Source organism: Micrasema longulum, unplaced genomic scaffold, assembly GCF_059751315.1.
Source record: "Micrasema longulum isolate JH-2025_06_02 unplaced genomic scaffold, ASM5975131v1 h1tg001015l, whole genome shotgun sequence".
Lineage (NCBI taxonomy): Eukaryota > Metazoa > Arthropoda > Insecta > Trichoptera > Brachycentridae > Micrasema > Micrasema longulum.
The window spans coordinates 298,319-320,525 of record NW_028278203.1 but is presented as its reverse complement, the minus strand read 5'-3'; the positions used below and the strand labels follow the sequence as shown (position 1 = coordinate 320,525).

At 32.1% G+C, this 22,207-nt stretch overlaps 1 protein-coding gene across 5 annotated transcripts in view; it reads right to left on the bottom strand.

The window, feature by feature from the left end:
- Dhit (regulator of G protein signaling double hit) overlaps positions 1-22,207 on the bottom strand; it is a 120,432-nt gene continuing 98,225 nt past the window's right edge. Inside the window, exons 1-8 of one of the 5 annotated variants that reach the window (XM_088232740.1) lie at positions 21,425-21,630; positions 21,171-21,253; positions 18,187-18,477; positions 12,342-12,428; positions 7,841-7,902; positions 4,735-4,901; positions 4,168-4,289; positions 1-3,290 (exon numbers count right to left, since the gene is read on the bottom strand). In XM_088232740.1, coding sequence (XP_088088866.1) covers positions 2,777-3,290; positions 4,168-4,289; positions 4,735-4,901; positions 7,841-7,902; positions 12,342-12,428; positions 18,187-18,323 — 1,089 coding nt within the window. In that variant the 5' untranslated portion in view covers positions 18,324-18,477; positions 21,171-21,253; positions 21,425-21,630 and the 3' untranslated portion in view covers positions 1-2,776. Of the gene's footprint in view, positions 3,291-4,167; positions 4,290-4,734; positions 4,902-7,840; positions 7,903-12,341; positions 12,429-18,186; positions 18,478-21,170; positions 21,254-21,302; positions 21,657-22,207 lie in introns of those variants that run through there. The other 4 variants (XM_088232738.1, XM_088232739.1, XM_088232742.1 and 1 more) reach the window with 4 other exon arrangements.

The following is a 22,207-nucleotide window of genomic DNA, read 5'->3' as shown; positions in this document are numbered from 1 at the left end:
TTTGTTTTTTTTTTGTTTCGAGAATCACCGAGAGTCAATCCACAAAAGGTAATGTTGTTTTGTGAGTTTGATGATATTTGAATTGAGATTGCCAGTTTAAAAAAACACTAGAAATTATAGAAGCGCACATCGGACAAATAATATTAAAGTACTTGTGGTTACATTTAATGTATACAGATATATTTGTGTTGGTTTTTCACTATAGACGTATGTAACGGAGGATATCTACATATCAGATAATGAGTTAAGGAAGTGAAGACTCAGTTCCACTAGGAGCTTAAAATCTGGAAAGTGTCATGCACATCTATCAGAGACAGTACAGCGAGGATCTCCGACTCTTAGGGTTAAAAGGTCCCGAATAGTTGCGACATATTCCACTTAATATTTACTATTATTTATTTAGTCAAGATACACCCTACGATTTAACGAAGGTTTAGAAAACATGCCCTTACTATATTACCTAAACACACAGACATAGTCTCTATTTGAAAATTTACTAATGACACTCAAAACTTCGTATAAAATATAAAAATGTTTACAATTACGAAGTCTGACAAATCTAATATCAAGTCTTAAGTTATTGCACAATTTTACAGTAAGAATATGGTTTTTAGAATGCCTCTTTTCCATTGGATGATATATTTCTTTTTGTTTTAAAGTTATCTCTAATTTTCTCTGTTATTTTATTTGATGTCAATTTCAAATTTAAAAGTGGTGTCTCATTTTTAATTGATGACTTTATTATTTGTAGTTAATCCATCGAGGTATCACATTTAAATTTCGATTGCATTATTTTAGTTACTATCTTATAAATGATTTTTTTTACCTATTTATATTTATTGATGTGGTCAAACCTACAAGCGTGTATATATTTCAAGTAAAGGAAATTGTAAACAAATATTGTACTAGAGACAATATTCTGCTTAAAGAAAAATATACTAGTACTAATATATTATAACATAACATGTAAATCTGGTGCTATTCATTTATTCGGTCTCTTTGTCAAAGTTTATTAAAACTAAACACATATTATTTGATTGTTGGTAACAATAGTGGATCTTACATATTCATATATTTAGATGATTTTTCTTTAAAAATGTAGGTAGACATTACTGTCACAGTGTTTGCCAAAGTTTTGTTAAATATTTTCTTAGAAACTAAAGCATTTTATGGTTATATTTTTTCTGTAAGACTATTACAAATTTGCAGTTAGAACATTCAGATCTATCCTATAATAGTACATGGGAATTGGAAAGTTAATGGGTTAACATAATACAGCCAACCTAAAATGATACATGTCTCCTACTTAGCCCTCCATCTTGGGCAACACTGGCTCGGGGTACACGTAACAGTTAACACGTAGACACACGGTACAGTACTTGTCATAAGCATTGGAGTAACCTTAATATAACTGATACACTAGTATCAAGTTAGGGCTATTTCCTAAATCCGCCATTCTAAGTATAGCAGTTAAATTATTGAACAATATTTAATAATCTCACTTGCCCCAAGCTCCCGCAGAAGGTCTCATCACAGGATTATTTCGATGATTTAATGTCTCCCACAAACCGTGAACCGGCTTTTGTATTCATCGGTTAGGTTAGGTTACATTCATATCTCACGATATTGCTAGTTGCTATAGAAAAGGCAGATTCGTGCATTTCCTAGTCGCAATAACAGAAGCAGTAGTACATCATCTATAACCCTCTACGGAAGTCTTGCTGGTGCGGGCTTAATAACTTCATAATTCTTTTCCTACCAAAACGTTTAAATAAAATCTTATAATTTGTGAGTAATTATTGTATAAACAATATACATTCATCTTGCTTGGAAACATCGAATCATTGTGCGTAATATTTGTATGAAGTATAATGACTAAAACATCGACATGTTTCACAACAACTTAAGTTATCGATCTGTCCATTTGGATATATTATTAGACTAGATATAACTAATAATACATCTAAATAACAAGTCTGAATAAATGTATTTTGTCAACAAGAAAATCACAACGGAGAATCAGAGGAATATACACTTCTACAATATTATTATAAATATTTATTTAATAATTTTAATCTATAAGGTTTAAATATGACTAGAACTAATTGTTTATTTCCTAAATTAAGACTAATGCAAACTTCTGTTTCATTTATATTTGTGTTGCTTATATTTTATTCATTATCGTTAGCGATCATATTATTATGTTTATCGTATCCATTATGAATAAGTTTACTTTGATTCGCAAAAGTAAGAATTTTAGAAACAATATAATATCATATTGATAAATGCGCATCAGTGGAAAAACATTTGCAACAGACAATTTGTTTTCTCCAATAGGGAGATCTATTATGATCCGCACACGACACTCGAGAATGGGGATTTTTTCACTGGTAACTAAACTTCCCCACACACTTTTATTTTGTCATTTTAGTCTTCACCAAAACTTAGTCCATTAGAGATTTCTATTATTCACCGGTAATGTCAGTTTATTTTTTATTCACATGACTAGCTTCCGATATACCTAATAACTAAATAGTCCCCAACAATGCATATTTCTCACTTCTACAAAATTATCTAAAGTATGATTTGGTCAGTTTACACGGTTACATCGAATGAAAATTATAAAACAACTAAACGTCGCACTTAAATTCCTCAATATAAGGTTTCTTTGGATACATTTATGTTTATATATTTGGTGTAGCGAAGTTTATAAGAAAATGTTTATGCATTTTGTCAATATTGTGTAGTCTGCGGCGCACTCATTCGAAAGTATTCACTATGCCAAGTTGTTAGAGAGTCCCGGATCTTTACCTCCGCCAGCTGCACTTTTCTTCTCCAAACTATCTGGACTCGGTTTGTTCTCTGCTTTACATTCGAGGTCTTTATTTAAAGAAAGTTGTATTGTTTCCTTTTTTCCCAAATTGTTTTCATTTCCTTTACAGAGTTCCTTTTTTTCTTCCTTTGCATCAGCAAATTCTTCTCTATTGGCAGGTGATTTCTTATCAGTTGAGTCTTTTTTGTCTGCAATTTCTTTCTTCAGTTCTTTATCTGACGTGTTTTCCATCTTCTCCCAAGTGACTCCTTTTTTATCGGTTGTGATTTCTTTTTTCTCCGGTTTGCTTTCTGCGATTTCTTTATTTTCCTCGGGCCCTCCTCGGGCGTGACAGGGGCCTCCCTCCTGATGACAGGAGTCGGGAGATCCGGGTTCCTCCTCGTCACTTCCTGCGCCCGCCGGACTACTGCTGCTCGCTACTTGGGCGAGAGTCTTGTAAAGAGCAGAATTCACAAACCTGGCATGAGAAAAAAAATGCTTATGTATTTTATATGAAATTAAAAAATAACATAGGACTTTGGGGGGGTATTGTTTTTAAACTTTTACTTCAGTTGAACAGGGGTATTCTTATCTTAATATATTTATCAAACTTCTAAAACCAATATTAGAACATGACAATAAAACAGGAGACTGAAAACAATGTATTATTGTTATTAGATTAGGGACAGGCAGCTATCGGCTATCTCGTCTTTCTGGTAATCTTATTTCACTTCCTATACATATAAATATGAAGTGGTCATCCTAGAAGTGACACATACCCACAAACATGTGAAACTAAGATAGATGGGTTCAAAGTTTATCCATGTAAGTTGCGGGTGTTCAAACTGGTAATGGTGTGAGCGGTGTCATCCATTAATGAATGGTAAAAAATGGGTTTAAGCACTTCTAGTTCATAAAACACATGGTAAAGGTTAAGTCCGTTTATACTCTTTTGTGGGTTACATCACTTCAGTACTGACCCTCTCAAACGTCCAATTCGTTTTTGAACAAATGGTTCCGTATCTATATATTTTTTCTTTAATTTATTAATAATCAGTCTTTTGTCTAGATAAAATATTTTTAAGTATTTCAACATTTTCTAAATAATTAAAAATTGTGAAAGTATTATTTTTTAGCATTTGAAAAATAAAAAAACGAACGGGTACAATATTGGTTGTTAGAGATTAAAAAAATATTACACTCTATATACACTCGGAATAGTTTCTTTTAGATATTTCCTGCTCTGGAAAAAATTTAGCATTGAAATCGTAATGTAAAAAAGACATTTTGGTAAACTGCTTCTCCCACATTCAACATTTAAGCAGAGCGAGATGTGAGTCATGAATTTGAGTTACCTGGGATAAGAATCTCTGTGCATAAGGGTGTATATCTGCAGCTGGGCCTCATCAAAGGTGTGTGGAGTAGGTTCCACCATGTTCCTATTCACAACCTCACGTACTCGGGAATCCAGCGACACCTGCAAAATATACAAAACTCGCATAATAAAACAATCAAAATTTTTGTTTTCATTTTTATCACACAGTGAGTTTACCATTTGACCATATCTAAAATTTGCATTATATGATTTATAAATTATTATTAGCCATTAGTATATCATCACCATCGTTCCCTTTGCGTACCTAGTGATGCATAGGGAACTACATTGGTATGCCACCATAGGATATGTCCAACTAGTCAGGAAGCGACCTGAGAGTCTAAAACACTCGTCCAGTGTTCTAGTTCTATTACACTCAAATAGCTCTATTCTCTATCTGCCTGGACGCAGAAAGAAAACTAAAGTACTGAGTTTCTCCACTATTCTATTTCTATGTTGTTATATTTTGTATTGTATTAAATAGTTGCATATTTTGTTTTTTATAATAACCAACAAATTAAAACGAGAAAAGTAAATTTTAGCTCACCTCCTTGGGTGAAAGTATGGAGATGTAGTCTTCGTAGATGAAGCGAGCTTTCTCTTCCACAGCATCAGGGTTACTCTCTCTTTTGAGCTCCTCACAGGCCAACCAGAACAGGATATTCTCCTCTGAGTACTCGCAGCGCAAGAAGTCTCTAAACACTTTTCGACCCGCTGCAGAATATAAAAATTAATGAAATATTCAAGAAATTTTGAAGAAAACTTAAAAGAATTCTGAGGAAACATGACATCATGAGGAATAATATTAAAGTTATCAGTAAAAACATAATTTAAGGAAAGTAGATACTTTTAGGAATACCAAATTAAGAAATTAAAAATTGACAACTTTTTGAGATAAATAAATAACATAATATTCATTAACTTTAAACTTAATTTTCCAGCTAAATAGATTGACTATAATTTTTTACTTAACTTTTTAAAAATATTTTCCCTTTTTAAGCGAAGAATTCTAAACGATACTATCAATTTTTATAAAATGACAAATGCCACACTAAAGCTAGAGTTTGCTAGGACAGCGTTGCCCGTATCTTAACGGCCGTAGTGAACGGTGATGCGGTGAACAGCCGTCGTAACGGTGACTAGAGAGTGGTTTCCTAGGAAAGCGGTATTGATAACACCGTTAAAAAATAAAACCACTCTTTAGTCACCGTTACGACGGCTGTCCACCGCATCACCGTTCACTACGGCCGTTAAGATACGGGCACCGCTGTCCTAGGAAACTCTAGCTTAACCCTGATTTAACTAGACTTATAAGGATTAAAGCACTAAATAGATGCACATGATTTGTTGTGGCTTCTGGTAGGCAGATTATTTTGTGAATTCTTTAATTGTCGGACTACAGCGGCTCGGAAATGAGTATGGAGAAATTAATATGTTTCATTTTCCATTGTCAGTTTTTAGAGTAAAAATTTTTACAGCGATAAAAAAAAAACATTTTCATTATTCGAATGCTGTAAAATTCACTCTTTTTTGCTCACCTACACTTAAAAACTTCATTTCATTCCCTAAAACTATTATATTTTATTATGATTTTTCAAACACATTTAATTATGTACCTACTACCTACCTGCTTATATGCTGTATGTCATTTGATACTATATTTTTATTGCTATTGTTATTCATTGATTGTATTTTATTCAGATGTATACTTTTGAGCATTTTAAAACATGTTAATAATTTGCTTATAATTTTCTTTTCTACCCGCGTACAATTGTGTATTTATAACAACACTTAGGATTTTTTATTAGCGTATCTTAAAAAAAAAAGTTTTTCTTTCTGGGTATATTGATTTATTTAAATGCTTTACAATATATATGTGTATCATGTCATTTTACTAATACATCACATACAAATAATATAATCACTAGATCCTCAACACAAAGACAACTTAAACAAATACAAACTAATACTACTTTCGGATAAAGGGATTTTGAGTATTATTCAATTAAAATCTATAACCTACTTATACCATCTATCAAAACAATAAGTAACGAGAAAATGTTCAAAAGGGCTGTAAAAAATGGATAGTGGACCTAGGTAGAAGTCAAATGGATTGTCTCATTTACCTAAACCAATATTGAATCAGCTGCTCCACAAATGTATAGCTTATGTTATGTTTATATTATTATTATTTTATTATCTTATTATTTTTGTTATTTCATTGTGCGTTTTTTAATATAAATAATATAGATGTACATAAATTAATTATAAACATAAATACGTAGTGTTTAAAACTGTCAGAACATTTTGTTAATTATCTCTGTTTATTAAGTTAGTCTTCTTTGTTTATTCTCAAATGTAAAAAAGTATATTGTTAAGTGACCTCGGCACGGGTAACCCCAGTTAGGTCACATTTTTTTAATTATTAATCATAGTTTATAATGGAAAAAATATTAATGAATAAAAAATATTTAAAAAAATATGTATGTGTTCTTAAATGATGTTTTCTTACTAGTTATATGTAGCAATATGTATTTAAATTTACTAAACGCTATATTTTATTTATTACTTTTTATATTTTATCTATGTATCATACTTGTAAAAGCCCTGCGGGCGTTTATGTGAATTAAATAAATAAATAAATAATATAAGTACCAACATGTTAGTTTGTTATCATCATTCCTTTGGCGCACCTAATGGTGCATGGAGCACTGCATTGGTACACCAATCGTAGCGTATCTTAATCAATTTTGTTACATGACGGTAAGATGATCAGTCTTACGCTTCAGGTACCAGTCCAGGGACTATGGTGTATTCTGGTGTGAAAACACCATTTTACCAATATTAAATATCAACCATGTCAGAAATCGAACCCGAGACTTCTCGCATGGTAGGCAAATGCGCTGAGGCCGACAGAATAATTTGTTATAGGCACCATAAACTCTTTAACTTTAAGGTCATACCTGTTGCGTCATTTAAAAGCTATCTGGGCGTATATAATATGTAGATAATAAATAAATAAATAATATACCTAAGAAAAATCAGTTTTCGGGGAGTAAAGGAATAATCAGTTAAATTGTCCAATTTTTATTAGTTCTCTCATTAGATGAGTAAAGTAGGGTAAAAAAATTACTACCCTGGCAACACTAACGAAATGTCCATTTTGATTTCTTCGACAATCTGACAGATGGAAAAATAATTCAATTTTTAAGTAATTTTTTTGCTACTTACACATTCATTTGATAATTACACATGAAATGTGATTCCATCCTGTTTCTTTAAGATCCTAGCAGTATTTCTACACTTTAAAAGGACACAACACGCATAGTTGAATTCAAATCAGGAGTTGCATACTGAGCGACGTCTGCAAAGAAACGAATTGGTCAAAACGTAAAACTACTCATTTATTTATTTATGAGTAGTTTAGTCGCCTTCTGTGTGATGCTCATATGCGGTTTCTAGACTATTCTTAATTTTATGGTCTGAATGTACGATCCTTTTTTAGTCTATAATTTGTAAAAAAATATTTCGACTTCTGACATGTCTTTCTCGGTCTTCCTGGATATCTGCATCTAAATCTAAACAAATCGTAAATATTTCTAGCCGTTCGCGTTCGTTTTACATAAACTTTATTTATATTAAAATTTATTTACCTGTACTTCGCATGAGTTTATCGAAGGATTTGCCCCAACTCTGGATTTCTTCGATACTTGGCCTAAAAATACAAACTTCACTATAAAACATCATTTGTTTAGTATTTTCTACTTAAAATAAGTACATATTAAACAACATAATTAAAAGTCTACAATATTCATGATAATTCATTATAGTCTATCCATTTTTTCATCTATTGATATATTTTACAAGCCCCTTAATTTATTTAAAAATAAATTAAGACTTATTATTTCTGGCTGCGATACGATCCCACTTACTATTTAATGATGCTCACACTTACACACACCTAAACACTTTCTCCCACACGAATACACATAAACACACATCTACACTTACTTTCATACAAACACACCCTTTTGTTGTAACATAATTTAATAATATGTTTGATTCTTATTTAAAAACTTCGCTTGTCTGTCTTTAAACCGTATTTTTAAAAATGTTATTATATCATTGTTGACTGATTGTTTCTTTAAAATAAATTATCTTCAAATCAATCAAACAAAACAAAATCCATCGATTTTTTTAATTTACAAACGGACGGTTCGCTGCTGCGCTTGTAATTCTCGACTTGAGTGCCTATGGCTACGGTGCGTTGTTTTTCTGTAAACTGTAACTAACTTCGTGATTGATAATCGTAGAATGGTTTTTGTCCGCATGGAAGGCTCTATAAGCGGTTGCAAATTATTACTCTGAGGTTTCCAGACTACATACAGCCCCTCAAATTTCTGAAAAATTTCTCTCCTAGCGAATTATCATGTAAATGATTAAACTTTATTTTGAATGTTTTTAAAATTCTAACCGCTTTTTAGAATTTATTTTTTTATCAATTAACATAGTTACACAAAATTATTTATAAATATATATTTTTTTTACAATCTACTTTTATATATTTATAATAGTTAATCTTAAAATTGTAGCTTTCTAAAAAGAAACTAGCTATTGTGCTTGGAAAGTGGCTTACTTACACTATTTTCGTTATTCAGATTTAAGTTAATTTAAAATAATTTTTATTTCAATTTTTATTTTGAATCTTGAAATAGGGCACACATAAACATATTCTTATGTGTGCTCCCCTTATAATAACAATGTACATATATTTGGTTTACAAGTTCTTAAACACATATTTCTTAACCTGCTGCTTTAATTCTGATATTTATTTTTCTTTATAAATGTTTTTTCCCATATCATATTTTTTTACTACTTTAAATGGGATTTTGTGACTTCGCCTTTTTTCAAAATGGGAGCCTGATTTTTACCTTTTCTCTGGTATTGTGATCATGTTCATTTTGGCTTCGATCTATTTTTTTTTTCAATATTCTGTATTTTTAAAAAATATATACATTATTAATAAATATTCTTTGCTTATATTATGTTAGTACTTTTAATTAATTTAACATCAAATTTGCACAAGTGTATCAGTTTTTTTTCTTCCAAAATGATTATTAAAGCTTTGTTTTGTAATATAGTTAATTGTATATAAATAAGCGTATTGTTATATTTCTGCTTTATGATAATATATTTTAATGTATCACGTCTTCAATTTTAAGACAGACTTATGCAAAGCAACCGAGAACAAGAGTAAAAGAAAACGTTTTTAAATTAGTGTAGGTATATTTTTATATTATTTATTTTTTGTGGAAAAAATACCACTACTGGGTACTCTTTTATATTTATTGTTTGCAGTTCCATATTTTAAAATGTCTACCCATGATTATATTAACGTGAAAACGTTTTTTATAATGAAAAGAAAAACAGTATACCAGACACGGCACAAATAAAATAGAGTTCTTATTTCACTCAATTTTTCTTTTTTATAATATTTTCATTTTATGGTTAAATTTTATTTAAAAATCTTTATTTTTATTTAGCAGGACGTTTCAAGTTTTTCAAGTGAAATCGATAATACCATTATTCTCATTTGCGAAGATACTTCATAGGAAAATTTTATCGCTCAGAAAAGTTTTCCCGCTAAAATGCCAGCCCGAACGGTTGCAAATTCCTTGCATATTATTGTACTTCGGTGTTTTGTGATGAGTAAAGCGTTTTGTTTAAAATTCCTCGCATTTTATGAGGATACTGTTAATGTTAGATGATGGAAATATATCTAAGACTCGGGTGAGTTGGAAATATTCTGAAGTAGGTATCTGATTTTACCGGCCCTAAAGCCGGCGCCGCGCTTAGCTTTGAATACGCTAATTTTAACAAAATAGCGAAGAGTGGCATGGGTATTTGAGCATATTGCATATTTTACGGAAAGCCAAAGCTTCAAATTGGCAATGTTTTTCAATAAAACATTTGAACTTGACGATCTTTGCCATCGCAGTGAAACTTGATGCAACAATAATTACACTGACATTTTTGATGAGATTGTCACATCGTTTCAAAAAGGATAATTATTACCTGCATATTGTCTAATGACTCGCTTAAAAAATCATAAACTCTTTGATGTTGCTTGTGCTGTGCATGTGCACTGCTGTGATTATTTTGATAAATATTTTTTTTTTGTTGTAAAAGGTTTTTTGAACCGTTGATGTACAAATAAATAAATATTTGTTTGCATTACAACAGGCCAAGAGGAAGTTCGGTGCTACGCGGTAAATTGGATATATATTTTTTCCTTACTCGCGTTAAAAATTAAAGCATTTAATAATGCCGGGAAGTTTCTTTAAAATTTGTGAAAAAAAAGATTTCAATAAAAACAAACTGAAACATTTATTGATGCGTTTCAGATTCATCACATTTACTCGTAATTATTTCACCGCATACTGGGCAACCTCTGAAAACATTTTTTAATTTTTATACTTCTTCTTGGACCAGGTGGATTCATCAGCAATGTTTTGAGTTTGTCCAAATCTTTGTAGACAAGAACTGGATTCAACCTCCTAGGTACCTGTTAATATTAACATATCAAAACAGAGATGGAGAACATTTTAGAGAAGGGAATAAAGAAGTCTAGGCATCTACAGCGCTTTGACCTGTCATTGTTGATTAATCCACCTGGTTCAAGAAGAAGTATAAAAACAAACTACTTTACGTCACTTGTTCTTCCGAATCAACGATGGACTGTTGTGATAGATTTCTGGTTACCAAGAAGCAATTCACCGATCAGCAAAACTCACCGAAGAGAGCTTGCGACGTTACAGGCGGGGTAATTTAAAAATCATTAAACTTTAAAAAATCATAACGCTGATACACATTTAAAAAAAAATTGTTTGATAGTCTTTTATCAAAATATATTTTAAAAACCACCGAACATCCTCATTGTAACAAAAATCTCATTTTTAGTAGTGAAAGGAATGCTTATGTTGACTTGGGCAATTTCACACGAAAAATCGCTACAGAAACAAAAAATCCCTTAAGAACAATAAACTTTTTGACATAGAAACTTATAATGTAGGTGAGATATGATAAAAATTGGATCATAACAGGCCAAGAGGCCCAATTGCAGGGATGACTTACAAGACCTAACACCTGAGCTTGAGAATAATCACTTAATTACTGTGATCCCACCGGAATCCGAACCCAGAATCCCCCTTTGGGTACCGATTAAAAATATTAATTTATTTTGTATAAGATTTGATTTTATTTAACCTTTTGTACATAATGTTATTTGTACATCGACAATGCCCGACAGGCTTATTGCCAAATAGCAATTTCTTCCAATCAATCAATAAAATAATAGTTTTATTTTTATAATTCAAGTTATAGAACATATTCAATAGAAAATAAAGATTAAAAAGCTAAAGAAATGTTAAAATAGAAATAAACTTATTTGTTTATAAATTACCTTAAATCAATACTATTACGCAATGAAAAAATAGGAAAAAGGGAAAGAGGAAAGGAGGAGAGATTAAGGAAGTGAAAGGTGATGATACTGTCGTAACACCTTTGATGGTGGATGGGAGATAATTCCACAGTCGAGCTGCATGGACACTATATGAGTTAGAGAAGAAAGAGGAATTGTGGAAGGGTATTAAGAGAGTGCCTTGAGAATCAGAACGAAGAGGTAAATCATGAACTGATAAGCGTTGAAAATTTTCACGCAGGTATATAGGAGCGTTAGGACTATGAAGTACATTGAACAGAAGTGAGAGGGAGTGATAGTCTCTCCGCTGTCTAAATTTGAGCCATTTCAGTTGCCTACGATAGTCAGAAATGTGGTCATATTTCCCAAGACCAAAAATGTACCTTATGCATGTATTCTGAAGTAGTTCAAGTTTATCGAGTTGCTCACAACTTAAATCAGCCATTGAAACATCAGCGTAATCTAGAATGGGTAGTAGTAATGCTTGTACAAGGGTGCATTTAGTATTGATGTGTAAGAATTTTTGCAACCTTCTAAGTGAGTGTAGACTGAAAAATGTTTGCGGCTTAATTCATTAGTATGAGCTCGCTAGCATTGATTTTAGACCCCAGTATAGTTATTATTTTATAATACCTACTTCTAGTATTACAATGATTTTTAAATAATATTCTTACGGTGGTTCTCCATCGCAGAGAAGACCTTCAGCAGGTCCTGGCTCCTTCTTCGTCGGCCCATTATCCTCGCCATTCCTGACAGCCAAACTAGAAAATAAACAAAAAAAAATTAATTAAAACACATCGGATTTCTAAATAAAAAACATTTTTTTCACATATGCATGTATACACAAAAATAATAAAAACGGAGAACATAGTTCTTAGTTTTAACTTCATGGGAATTTATTTAACGCAAGTTTTACATTATTTAGTAAAATTAGATAAAATATTTTAAGGTGAATCACTCGTATGTGTCTCTCTCGTGGAAGGCAATAAATTACGAAAGCATTTGTTTACAAATAAAACGGAAAAAAACATATAATATAATAATAAACATTTTCTTCCAGAATCTTAGGCTTGTGAAAACGGTTCCCCTATAAACAGGTTGTTTCCGAAATCGGATGCCATTTGTAATTTAAAAATCAAACATCATTGACATATACTACATACTACTGTAGTAGCATTTTATTTTTATCAAACAAAGAAAACATAGATAAACTAACTGTATTACAAAATAAAGCCTTTAGAATCATTTTGAAAAAAAACAGATATACGAGGGTAAAGTCGATGGTAAATGAAATGAAATTATTAACATATAAACAAAGAATATTTTACAATACAATGATATTTGTTCATAAAATTATAAACTCTAATAAAAAAACAGAATTTTGGAAAAAAATTGATCGGAACCAGCATGAACACGATCACAATACTAGAGAAAAGAACAAAATTAGACTTCCATTTAGGAAAAAGGCAAAGTCACAAAATTCAATTTTATTTAAAGCAATTAAAAAGTATTACGAAATGGAAAAAAATATTTATGAAGAAAAAAACATATCAAAATTTAAAATAATGGTCAAGACATATGTGATAAACAATTTATAAATTAAATATATTTTCAATGTTATTATTAGAACACACATAACAATATGTATGATATGTGTGCCCTACTTTAAGATTTAAATAAAAAAAATAAAAAATATATTAATACTCATGGACACGCCCTGAGTCCTCAAAAATGATGACACTTGACTCATGCTCAATCGCTCAATCATGCCCAACGCGTATTTAGTCGTTCTTCGAGCTAGGCGTGACATTTAGAATCGAAACCAAAATGCCTGCTCGTGTCATGAATAAAAACCTTTCGGAAAAACAAACATCGTAAAAAGGATCGTGTAACTTTTAATTGGACAATATTTTTTCATGAGTGATTAACAAAGCTTAAAATATAAATATTATTTTTTGTAAACTTCAAACTACGCCTAGCGGCTTAATTGCGAAGGTCTTCTTACTCACAGGGGCGCACTAATGCGAATACGTTTTTGAATGTAAGAAATGTGAATTAATATTATTTTTGCATTCCCCAAAATCCAGTGAAAATAAATAAGAATTTAAAGAAATAATCTGATTGGTATCCATCAAAAACGAATGTTGATTGTTAACGTTAAAATACAAACTTTTTATATACCAAAAATGAATATCTCCCAATTTTTGTTAGCATATACATGATCATTGAATGCAGCCCGGGTGTAAATATACAGACTCAGTAACTATGAGTACGTTTTCATGTCACCACTTTTGCAAATATTTTACTCTATAGGGCGCCTCTTTGTATTAATATGTCAATGTCAAACATAGACTGGTCTGGGAAAATAATTGGCAAAAATTTAAAAAACACAGTGCAATTTATTATGCTAACATCCAAGTTGGAATCGCTCGCAAACCTTGGTATTGGCACCTTCCCATAAATAGATAAGATTTCAACCATTTGTAGGCCCATCTCTTTAAAATAAAATTTGTAGCCTCTCCATTTTGTGAATGTGGTAAGGACATCGATGAACTAAATCATGTTTTATTCCGATTCTACTCACAGAAGATACAGTATAAGTTCCCCTACCAACTCGAATGTCTACCCTTGTTTCTGATCCCAATCACAAAATCGTTTCAGTTATTAAAAAATATATATATATCTATAAAGACCAACTGTATTGTTTGTTATATTGATAAAATATATGGTATTCTTTGTAATCGTAATAACTTTTTAATATATCTCCTATGTAACTTAACACTGGCAAAAAACGTTTGGATTTAGTGAACGATTGTCATTTAAACAATAAAACAGTATATAAGAAAACAACTACATCAAATGTCAAAAGTATTGTGCAAGATAAATTTCTGTCTTAATAAGTCCAACCACTTCAGATTAACTGACAAATCCAACTCTCGCCTGAAACCTGCGGATCCTGCATTTCAGAAGAGAATCAAAATAAGGAACCTTACGGGCCTGCCCTTTTATTCTTGATACCTACGTTTTACTATGTTTTTCATTATCCTTTTTCGCATATTTTTTATTTGAAAATTTTTGATCCTATTTATATTTTTCATTATGTGCACAAGTAAATGATCACCGGTCCCGCATTCCAACGAGAGTAGAAGGATTAACCGATGTTTGTCGATATGCCACCGCCGAATAATAAAATCAGCCCCTCAGCAGAGCGGCTAGGCTGTTTATTAAATGCTGGCATTCACCTGAATAGCTAGACCGTTCGTTGAATGAATTAAGATAACTCAACGTTCAACTTGTTGGCTAGATATAATCTAGCCCTTTGGAAATGGCCGATTCTGGTTAGGTTAGGATAGGTTGGGTCAAGTTTAATAATATTTTGTATTTATTAAGTTATATTAAAGATTTATTACTTACTTAAATTAAAGATTAAGTTAAGTAAAAATACGATTTTTTAAAATTATTTTACTAAACCCAACCATCCTAACTTCACATAACAAAATCAATTAAAAAATATAACGATTATTATTGTTGTATTAAAATTAAAGAGGCTAAATGACGTTCAAGCCTTTCGTTGAACGTTCATTCAACGAACGGCCTAGCCATTCAGGTGAATATCGGCATTTAATGAACAGCCTATCCGCTCTGTTGAGTGGCTGATTTAACTGTTTGGCGGCGGCAGATATAGTAAATCGAATTTAATAAATCAATTAAGGTAACAAAAGGGTAAGGGTTCGAACTGTCAGTATGGTCGCAGTGAGTCACATCTTGCCGGAGGATGCGATTCTATAAAATGCTGCGAACGCCCAGTTGCATTCCACCGGCAACACTACTGACTAGTCCAACTCGTTAGCGTCCACGTCGTGAACCCTGGGCAATGGGATCACACTCATACCGGTGTGATCACAGCAGATAACGAGAGGATGAAAGGCGAGTTTTTGGCACCTCAAAACCAAAACTAACCAGCTGAGGGAAGGAACCCCCGACAGAAAAATCCACCAGAGAACGCAACGGGAAACCACTCTGGTCATCTTTTCCCAGGAATCGCTACGGCGAGTACATCAATAAGCAGTCGTCCTGGCTGCGAAATATAAAAGTAGCGCATGACAGATACATATACTTTCGCTGTAGTGATCGCCAACGTCGGGGGGACCCGGCAAGGCACTAGAAGAAGAAGAAGGTAACAAAAATCATATCGGAAAAGGCCAATATCTTAGGACCTTAGGGTTTGATTTCATTTTCTTTAATTTTTTTTTTTCAAAAAGTTCACCAATAATATTAAAAATATTGATAATATTTTAAAAAATCACGTGTTTGTCAACATAAGGTTTTAATTTTGTTTATATGTCGGCATGTGGAATGTGGATCCTATTGATCATTTGTATGAAATTCGCCAGTTATTTTTGCAGGAGTTAGAATTAGGATTGGTCTTTACAGATTTTTTTTTATTTATTAAAAAAAAAGAAATACTAGAGTTCTTATTATTTACTCAAATATTTAAATTTTATGACCATTTCCTAAGAGTCGTAAATAACTTGTGCTGGAAAAATGGAAACCGAGTTGTGGTAGAGTGGGATTTGAACCTGAGACCTTTGGTCCGTGAGTCTAAAATACTACCACGGGACCGCAACCCGGTTCAAATTATGCGTTCGTTTTGTATATACAAGTGAGTTTGCCCCCTTGCTTTCGGACGGTACAAATTTGTCCTGGACTGGTATTATGAACGCTCTCGCGGTCGTAGAAAATCCTTTTAAAACGCGTGTTTACATACTAAAAACGTGCTATAAAGGGGGTTTATATGGCCGCGAGAACATTTGGAATAACAGCGCTGGTGTAAAATAACTCATTTATACAACAAAGTTTGAGTATGTCCAAATGCTTGCAGACTGGCTGGATTTCTTCGCTAGGGAGTTATTAATATTAAAATTTATTTTTTATATGAGAAAGCATTTGATCATGGTTTCGGCCATTTTGAAGTAAATAATATTTGTTAAATGACTTCTGAACATTAGTTTTGCGCAGAGCTGTAACCCATTAGGTTACGGGTAAAGTGCCAAATTACTACTCCTTTACAAACCTCAATATTCATAAATGAAATATTTTACAAACGTGATCCGCAAGCTGATGAAAGCCAAATTACTAAGTGTTTGGCTTTTAGCGCGCAATATAAAATTAAAAATAGTGGCCATTTTCAGAGACGAGTTAAAGCGCAAATTGAAAAACATTATTGAAGTTGTCAAGACGCTTGACACGGAAGGTTCCGGGTTCGATTCCCGGTGAAAACACAAAAATTAAAATGTGATTTTTCTCAAGCCTGGGTGTTTTGTAATGTAATTCATCACTGTAATTGGGCCTCCTGGCCTGTTGTGCAAAATAAATACAAAAGACACATTTAAAGTTACTTGTGTTGTGAGACAAATTTGATTTAGGTACTGATGCCGTGAAGACATTTTTGAAAGATTGATACCAACTGATCCAAAAAAAAAAAACCGGTTTGTAGTCCCGTGGCTAGCGTCACGGATCAGAGGTCCAAGGTTCGAACCTCACTCTACCACAACTTGGAAGTATTAAAATTGAAAAATATTTTCTGGCGTTGCCACTAGGCGAAATATTTATAAATATTAATTATACTTCCGCATTTTTTCATTTATTCACCCGCATCAATAAAGGTTTCAGCTCTTTCACTTCCCTAAAATCAGCAGGTGTAAGAATTGAAGAAATGCGGATGTTCAAACGTAGGCAGAATGGTGGATGGTACAGTGTTACTTTTAATTCATATAGAAAGACACATTCATTTGAAGTTACCCGTGTTGTAAAATATATATTTGAAGTTATTCGTGTTTAACGATAGATTTTAGTCTTGTTATGAGACACAATTAAAGTTACTTGTGTCATAAGGCAGATTTGAAGTTACGCTTGTGAGACACATTTGAAGTTACTTTTGTTATACAGCAGGTTTAAAGTTACTCTTGTCGTGAGACACGTTTAAAGTTACTTATGTTGTAAGGCTGATTTGAAGTTACTCTTATGACATACATTTGAAGTTACTTTTGTTTTACAGCAGGTTTAAAGTTACTCTTGTCGTGAGACACATTTAAAGTTACTTATGTTGTAAGGCTGATTTGAAGTTACTCTTGTGAGATACATTTGAAGTTACTTTTGTTATAACGTCGCTTTAGTTCGTTTATGTCCAACATACCGAAATACAAATCTGCAGAAACAGAACTTTAAAGTTTTTTTTTTGGAAATATGAATAAATAATGATCACAACCTTAGACAACATTCTTTAAAAAACCCCTTAAACATAAAAAAAAAAATTTATTTAAATTTTATAAATAAAGGCTTTATCAAAACTCCTACTTAACCCAGTTTCGTTAAAAATGGTCTGTTGGACAAAAACGAACTAAAGCGACGATAAGGCAGGTTTAAAGTTACCCTTGTCGTGAGACACATTTAAAGTTACTTGCGTTATAAGGCAGCTTTGAAATTACTCTTGTGAGACACATAAGAAGTTCAATTTACCTCTCTCTTAACCTCCGCACCGCACTTTTCCATCTCTCTACCATCCTCCCCCTGAAGCTCGCCCGTCGGCTGCTCCCATTGGCTGTGGGACTACTGGAACTAGGCTGAGGCACACTCGACTTCCTTGCATCGATCATGCAAACTAATGACTTGTCCACGACTCGCGCGAGATACACTGATTCACAGATTCACGCGTTATCACTTCACACACTTTAAATACATTATCATTTTTTAGCTGATGACATCATTGCGTCCATTTTTTACTAGGGAGTTCCTCATAATCACTTTTGACTGAACAACGAATTAAAATAATTTATTCTAAAAGTTTGCGGGCATACGTATATTTTGACAGCGTAATTTGTATTAGACCGGGTGCAATCAAGTGTTACATACTTTAAAAATAATTCAGATAGCACTCTTGATCATAGTTTTGTATTTTTGCCAGAGTCATGATTATCAGAATTGTTTATATTTTTATTACGATCTTTTACAAAATGATAGATTCCTATTTGGAATTTGACGCAAGTAAATTAATAGTACTAATTGCATTGACATATAATCCATAAACATCCCCTAGATAAAAATATTTGTAAAAGTACGCGAAAACTTGCCCATAGTTGCTAAGTATTATTTATTTACACCAGGGCTGCATTCAACGAGCATGCATATGCTACTAAAAATTTAGTGATACATAAAAAAGTTTGTATTTTAACGTTAACAATCAACAAATTCGTTTTTGGTGGATCCAAACAAGTTCTTTCCCTCTCCTTATGATTCCTTATTCCTTATGATTTTTACCCCTTTTTAGGAACTTTTTAGGATTTTTAGGAACAAAAAGATAATTTTAACGTTTAAAAAAATTTCATTTATATTTAAATATTAACTACGGGAGTCAAATGGATGTTCAAAAAAATCCTTATGTAAAAAAATCAATTATAAAAAATAAAAATTGTTTAAGCTTTGTTAATCACTCACGAAAAAATATTTACCTATGAAATTTTACACAATCCTTTTTATCATGTTTATCCGAAAAGTAGGCATTTACGAAGGTCGAAGAAGAAGGTCGATGCGTTGGGCATGACTGAGCATTCGGACATGAGTTAAGTGTCCTCATTTTTGAGGGTTCAGGGCATGTCTATGTATTAATATGTCAATGAATAATTGCAATGTGGTTATGGTGATGAAATTAGTTGAGTCAAATTCGATTAAAATTCCTTTTTTATTGATTTCGTTTACTGACAAAAAAAGGTTTTTCGTGGGGGAGAAAGTGCGTTGTACCACTGCAAAAAGAATCAGATATAGATTATTTTCTTTAAAAAAAAATTAAGGCATGTTTATAAGTTTACATTATATAAATAAACGGATTTTTGCAAGCCAAAAGAACTGCATATTTAAATCAAATTTTCATTTAAAAAACACCTGTCATACTTAATTTAATTTTACGTAAAGCTTAAGCTTACTTTCGAAAACGTACCTCAGATACGAGATTATATATAAAAATTATTTCAAATGTGTCACGGTGAAAAATTGATTATAAATGGCAAGTCATTTTGGTATAAAGTTACTCCTAGGCATCCTGGTTAAATAAGGATGGGAATACCATTATTATTCTACCAATATAATAAGGATGGTATTCCTATCCTTATTCTACCACTATTCCTAGGCGTAACTTTATGCCAAGTTTATAAGTAAGGCCCGATGGAAAATATTTTTAATTTGGTAATTGAATTTTCGAGGACTGAAATCTGAAATCGAGATTTTTATCTTGTACAGATTGTACAGAATAAATCTGTCAGTTCGACTAATTTACACGTTGTTTCCAATTTCAAAGCCATAATGAGTTTATTGAATTAAATATACAAATTAATAAAATTCGAGTGGTTTGAGACTAAGCCACAACCCGATTAAATGATCTATTGTTGAATTATTGAAGTACCTAAATAAAGCGCAGCCTTTTTAAAAATACAGTTTTAAAAAGACTAATTGAAATGAGCGGTAACTATTTAAATAGAAAACTATCTTAATCGAGACGAATTATTGGAAAATATGGATGTCTAGGCATTTACAGGGCTTATTTTCTGTCATTAGCTTGTTTAATTTATCATATTATCTTCCACACATCAATACGAGTTTATTTAAACAATATAACAATTGATACAAAATCGAGTTTAATGTCGTATCATGTAGATTGAGGGACGCAAAATATGTTGACAAATTATTTTTCATCCAAAGCACACTAATTTTGAGTGATTTTGTAGCTTAAATATCAGTTCTTTGTCGAAACGAACTATTTTCGATATGGACTTAAAAAAATATTTTCATTAAACTGACTATTTCCAGGAATTAGTCAACTTTGGGAAATAATCAAAATAAAAAAAGGATTAAAAAAAATATTTATTGCTGTAGGTGGTGGACCGTCCAAATTTTTTCAGGAAACAAAAACACTCTATCATCCTTTTTTAAAGTTATTGTGTTTAGCGAGAAACAAATTCAAAACTCGTACTAAAGAGTGGCTTTAAAAATGGGAAGCAGTTGGAGCATCAAATATGAGTTTTTGTCGGACAATAATTTTTTTTGTCAGTGTTTCGTATTTTTAAAATTTTTATTTTAACAAATTTCATATATTATTTCAATAAATTTTATTATTTTATATCAGTAACTGATTGCACCTTTTTAATTTTTTTTTCTCTATATTTTTATCAGTTTCATATTTTATATATTATTTCATTTTGATTTAGACTTTTTTGAAAATTCTCTATTATCTTTAGAAAAAAATTAAGACTATAACTTAAATTCTAGATGAATGCTGTATTTTATAAATAATAAGTCAATTCGGCCTTTCTCAGCAGAACGGGTATTTACAAATACCTAGTGTGGATAGACAGTGTCTAAAATGTTTACAAACAAATTAATTTATTTAATTGTATCTGAAATCTTTGCCACTCTTTTGTAAACATGACAAATTGTTTAATTGTATTATTTACTATAATAAACACCGTGAACTGAACTGTATCTAGATCTTATTATGATTTACTTTTCAAACAGTCAATAATAAAAAAGAAGATTCCTGAAAAAGTTTAAATTTGGAAATAGTATGTTTTGGAAAAGAACCTTACGTTGAGCCAAAAACAAAATAATGTTAAATTATATCACGGAGTTTCACAAAATAACAGTCGACCAAGTCAACTTAAAGGCACAGTTTTGTTTAATAAATTCACTGAAAAGGCACAGATCTTACAGATTATAAAACTTTGTCACCAATTTCGGTGATTTTGCTCACAAATAACTTAAAGAACAAGCGGATAATAAAATGACACGATACACGCTGAAGAGACAGTTAGTGTCGAGTACTGATTGAAGTGTGGCGTGTAATTAGATTACTGGCCACTGTTCATATTTATTCCCAGGCGGCTCGTGCAGCTGGGCGCTAATAAGGACGGTCCATTCCCGATAGACGCTACATTCGGTCTGAGTTCTGAGGTTCTTAGTCTGAACTGAAAAATTCTGAGTAATGTAAAGGCGCATACAGCAGCGGTGGCCAACCGATTGATCGCAGCTGTTAGGACTGTCGATCGAGCGAGGCAATTTTTACAGACGGAGACTTTCAAGATTTTTTAGGTGTCTAGTTATATTGCATGCATAAATAAACTGTTTTTTTTATTAAACTTACGGAAATGTTGAAAAATATCGTAGAGGAAATGTACCCAATATGGCATACGTCCCTAATATGAGATGACTGTGTTTCTCAAAAACTAAGCAAGAACGTACTCACATCCCCATCGACCGCGACCGACCGAAACATGTTACGTAGAACATGCTCGAATGCTAGACTCACCGCAAGCATCAGAGACAGTGATTACGTTTTTGTGGCATTTCGATTTGATGTGGAATCTGTGAAATGTGTGAAAGGGGTGCTGCGTTGGTTTAGGACATGTAGTGCGAATGGACAGCGAAAGAACGGCTGAAAGGATCTACGATGCGAATGTTGATGTAGGCAGAAAACGAAGAAGACCGAGAAATA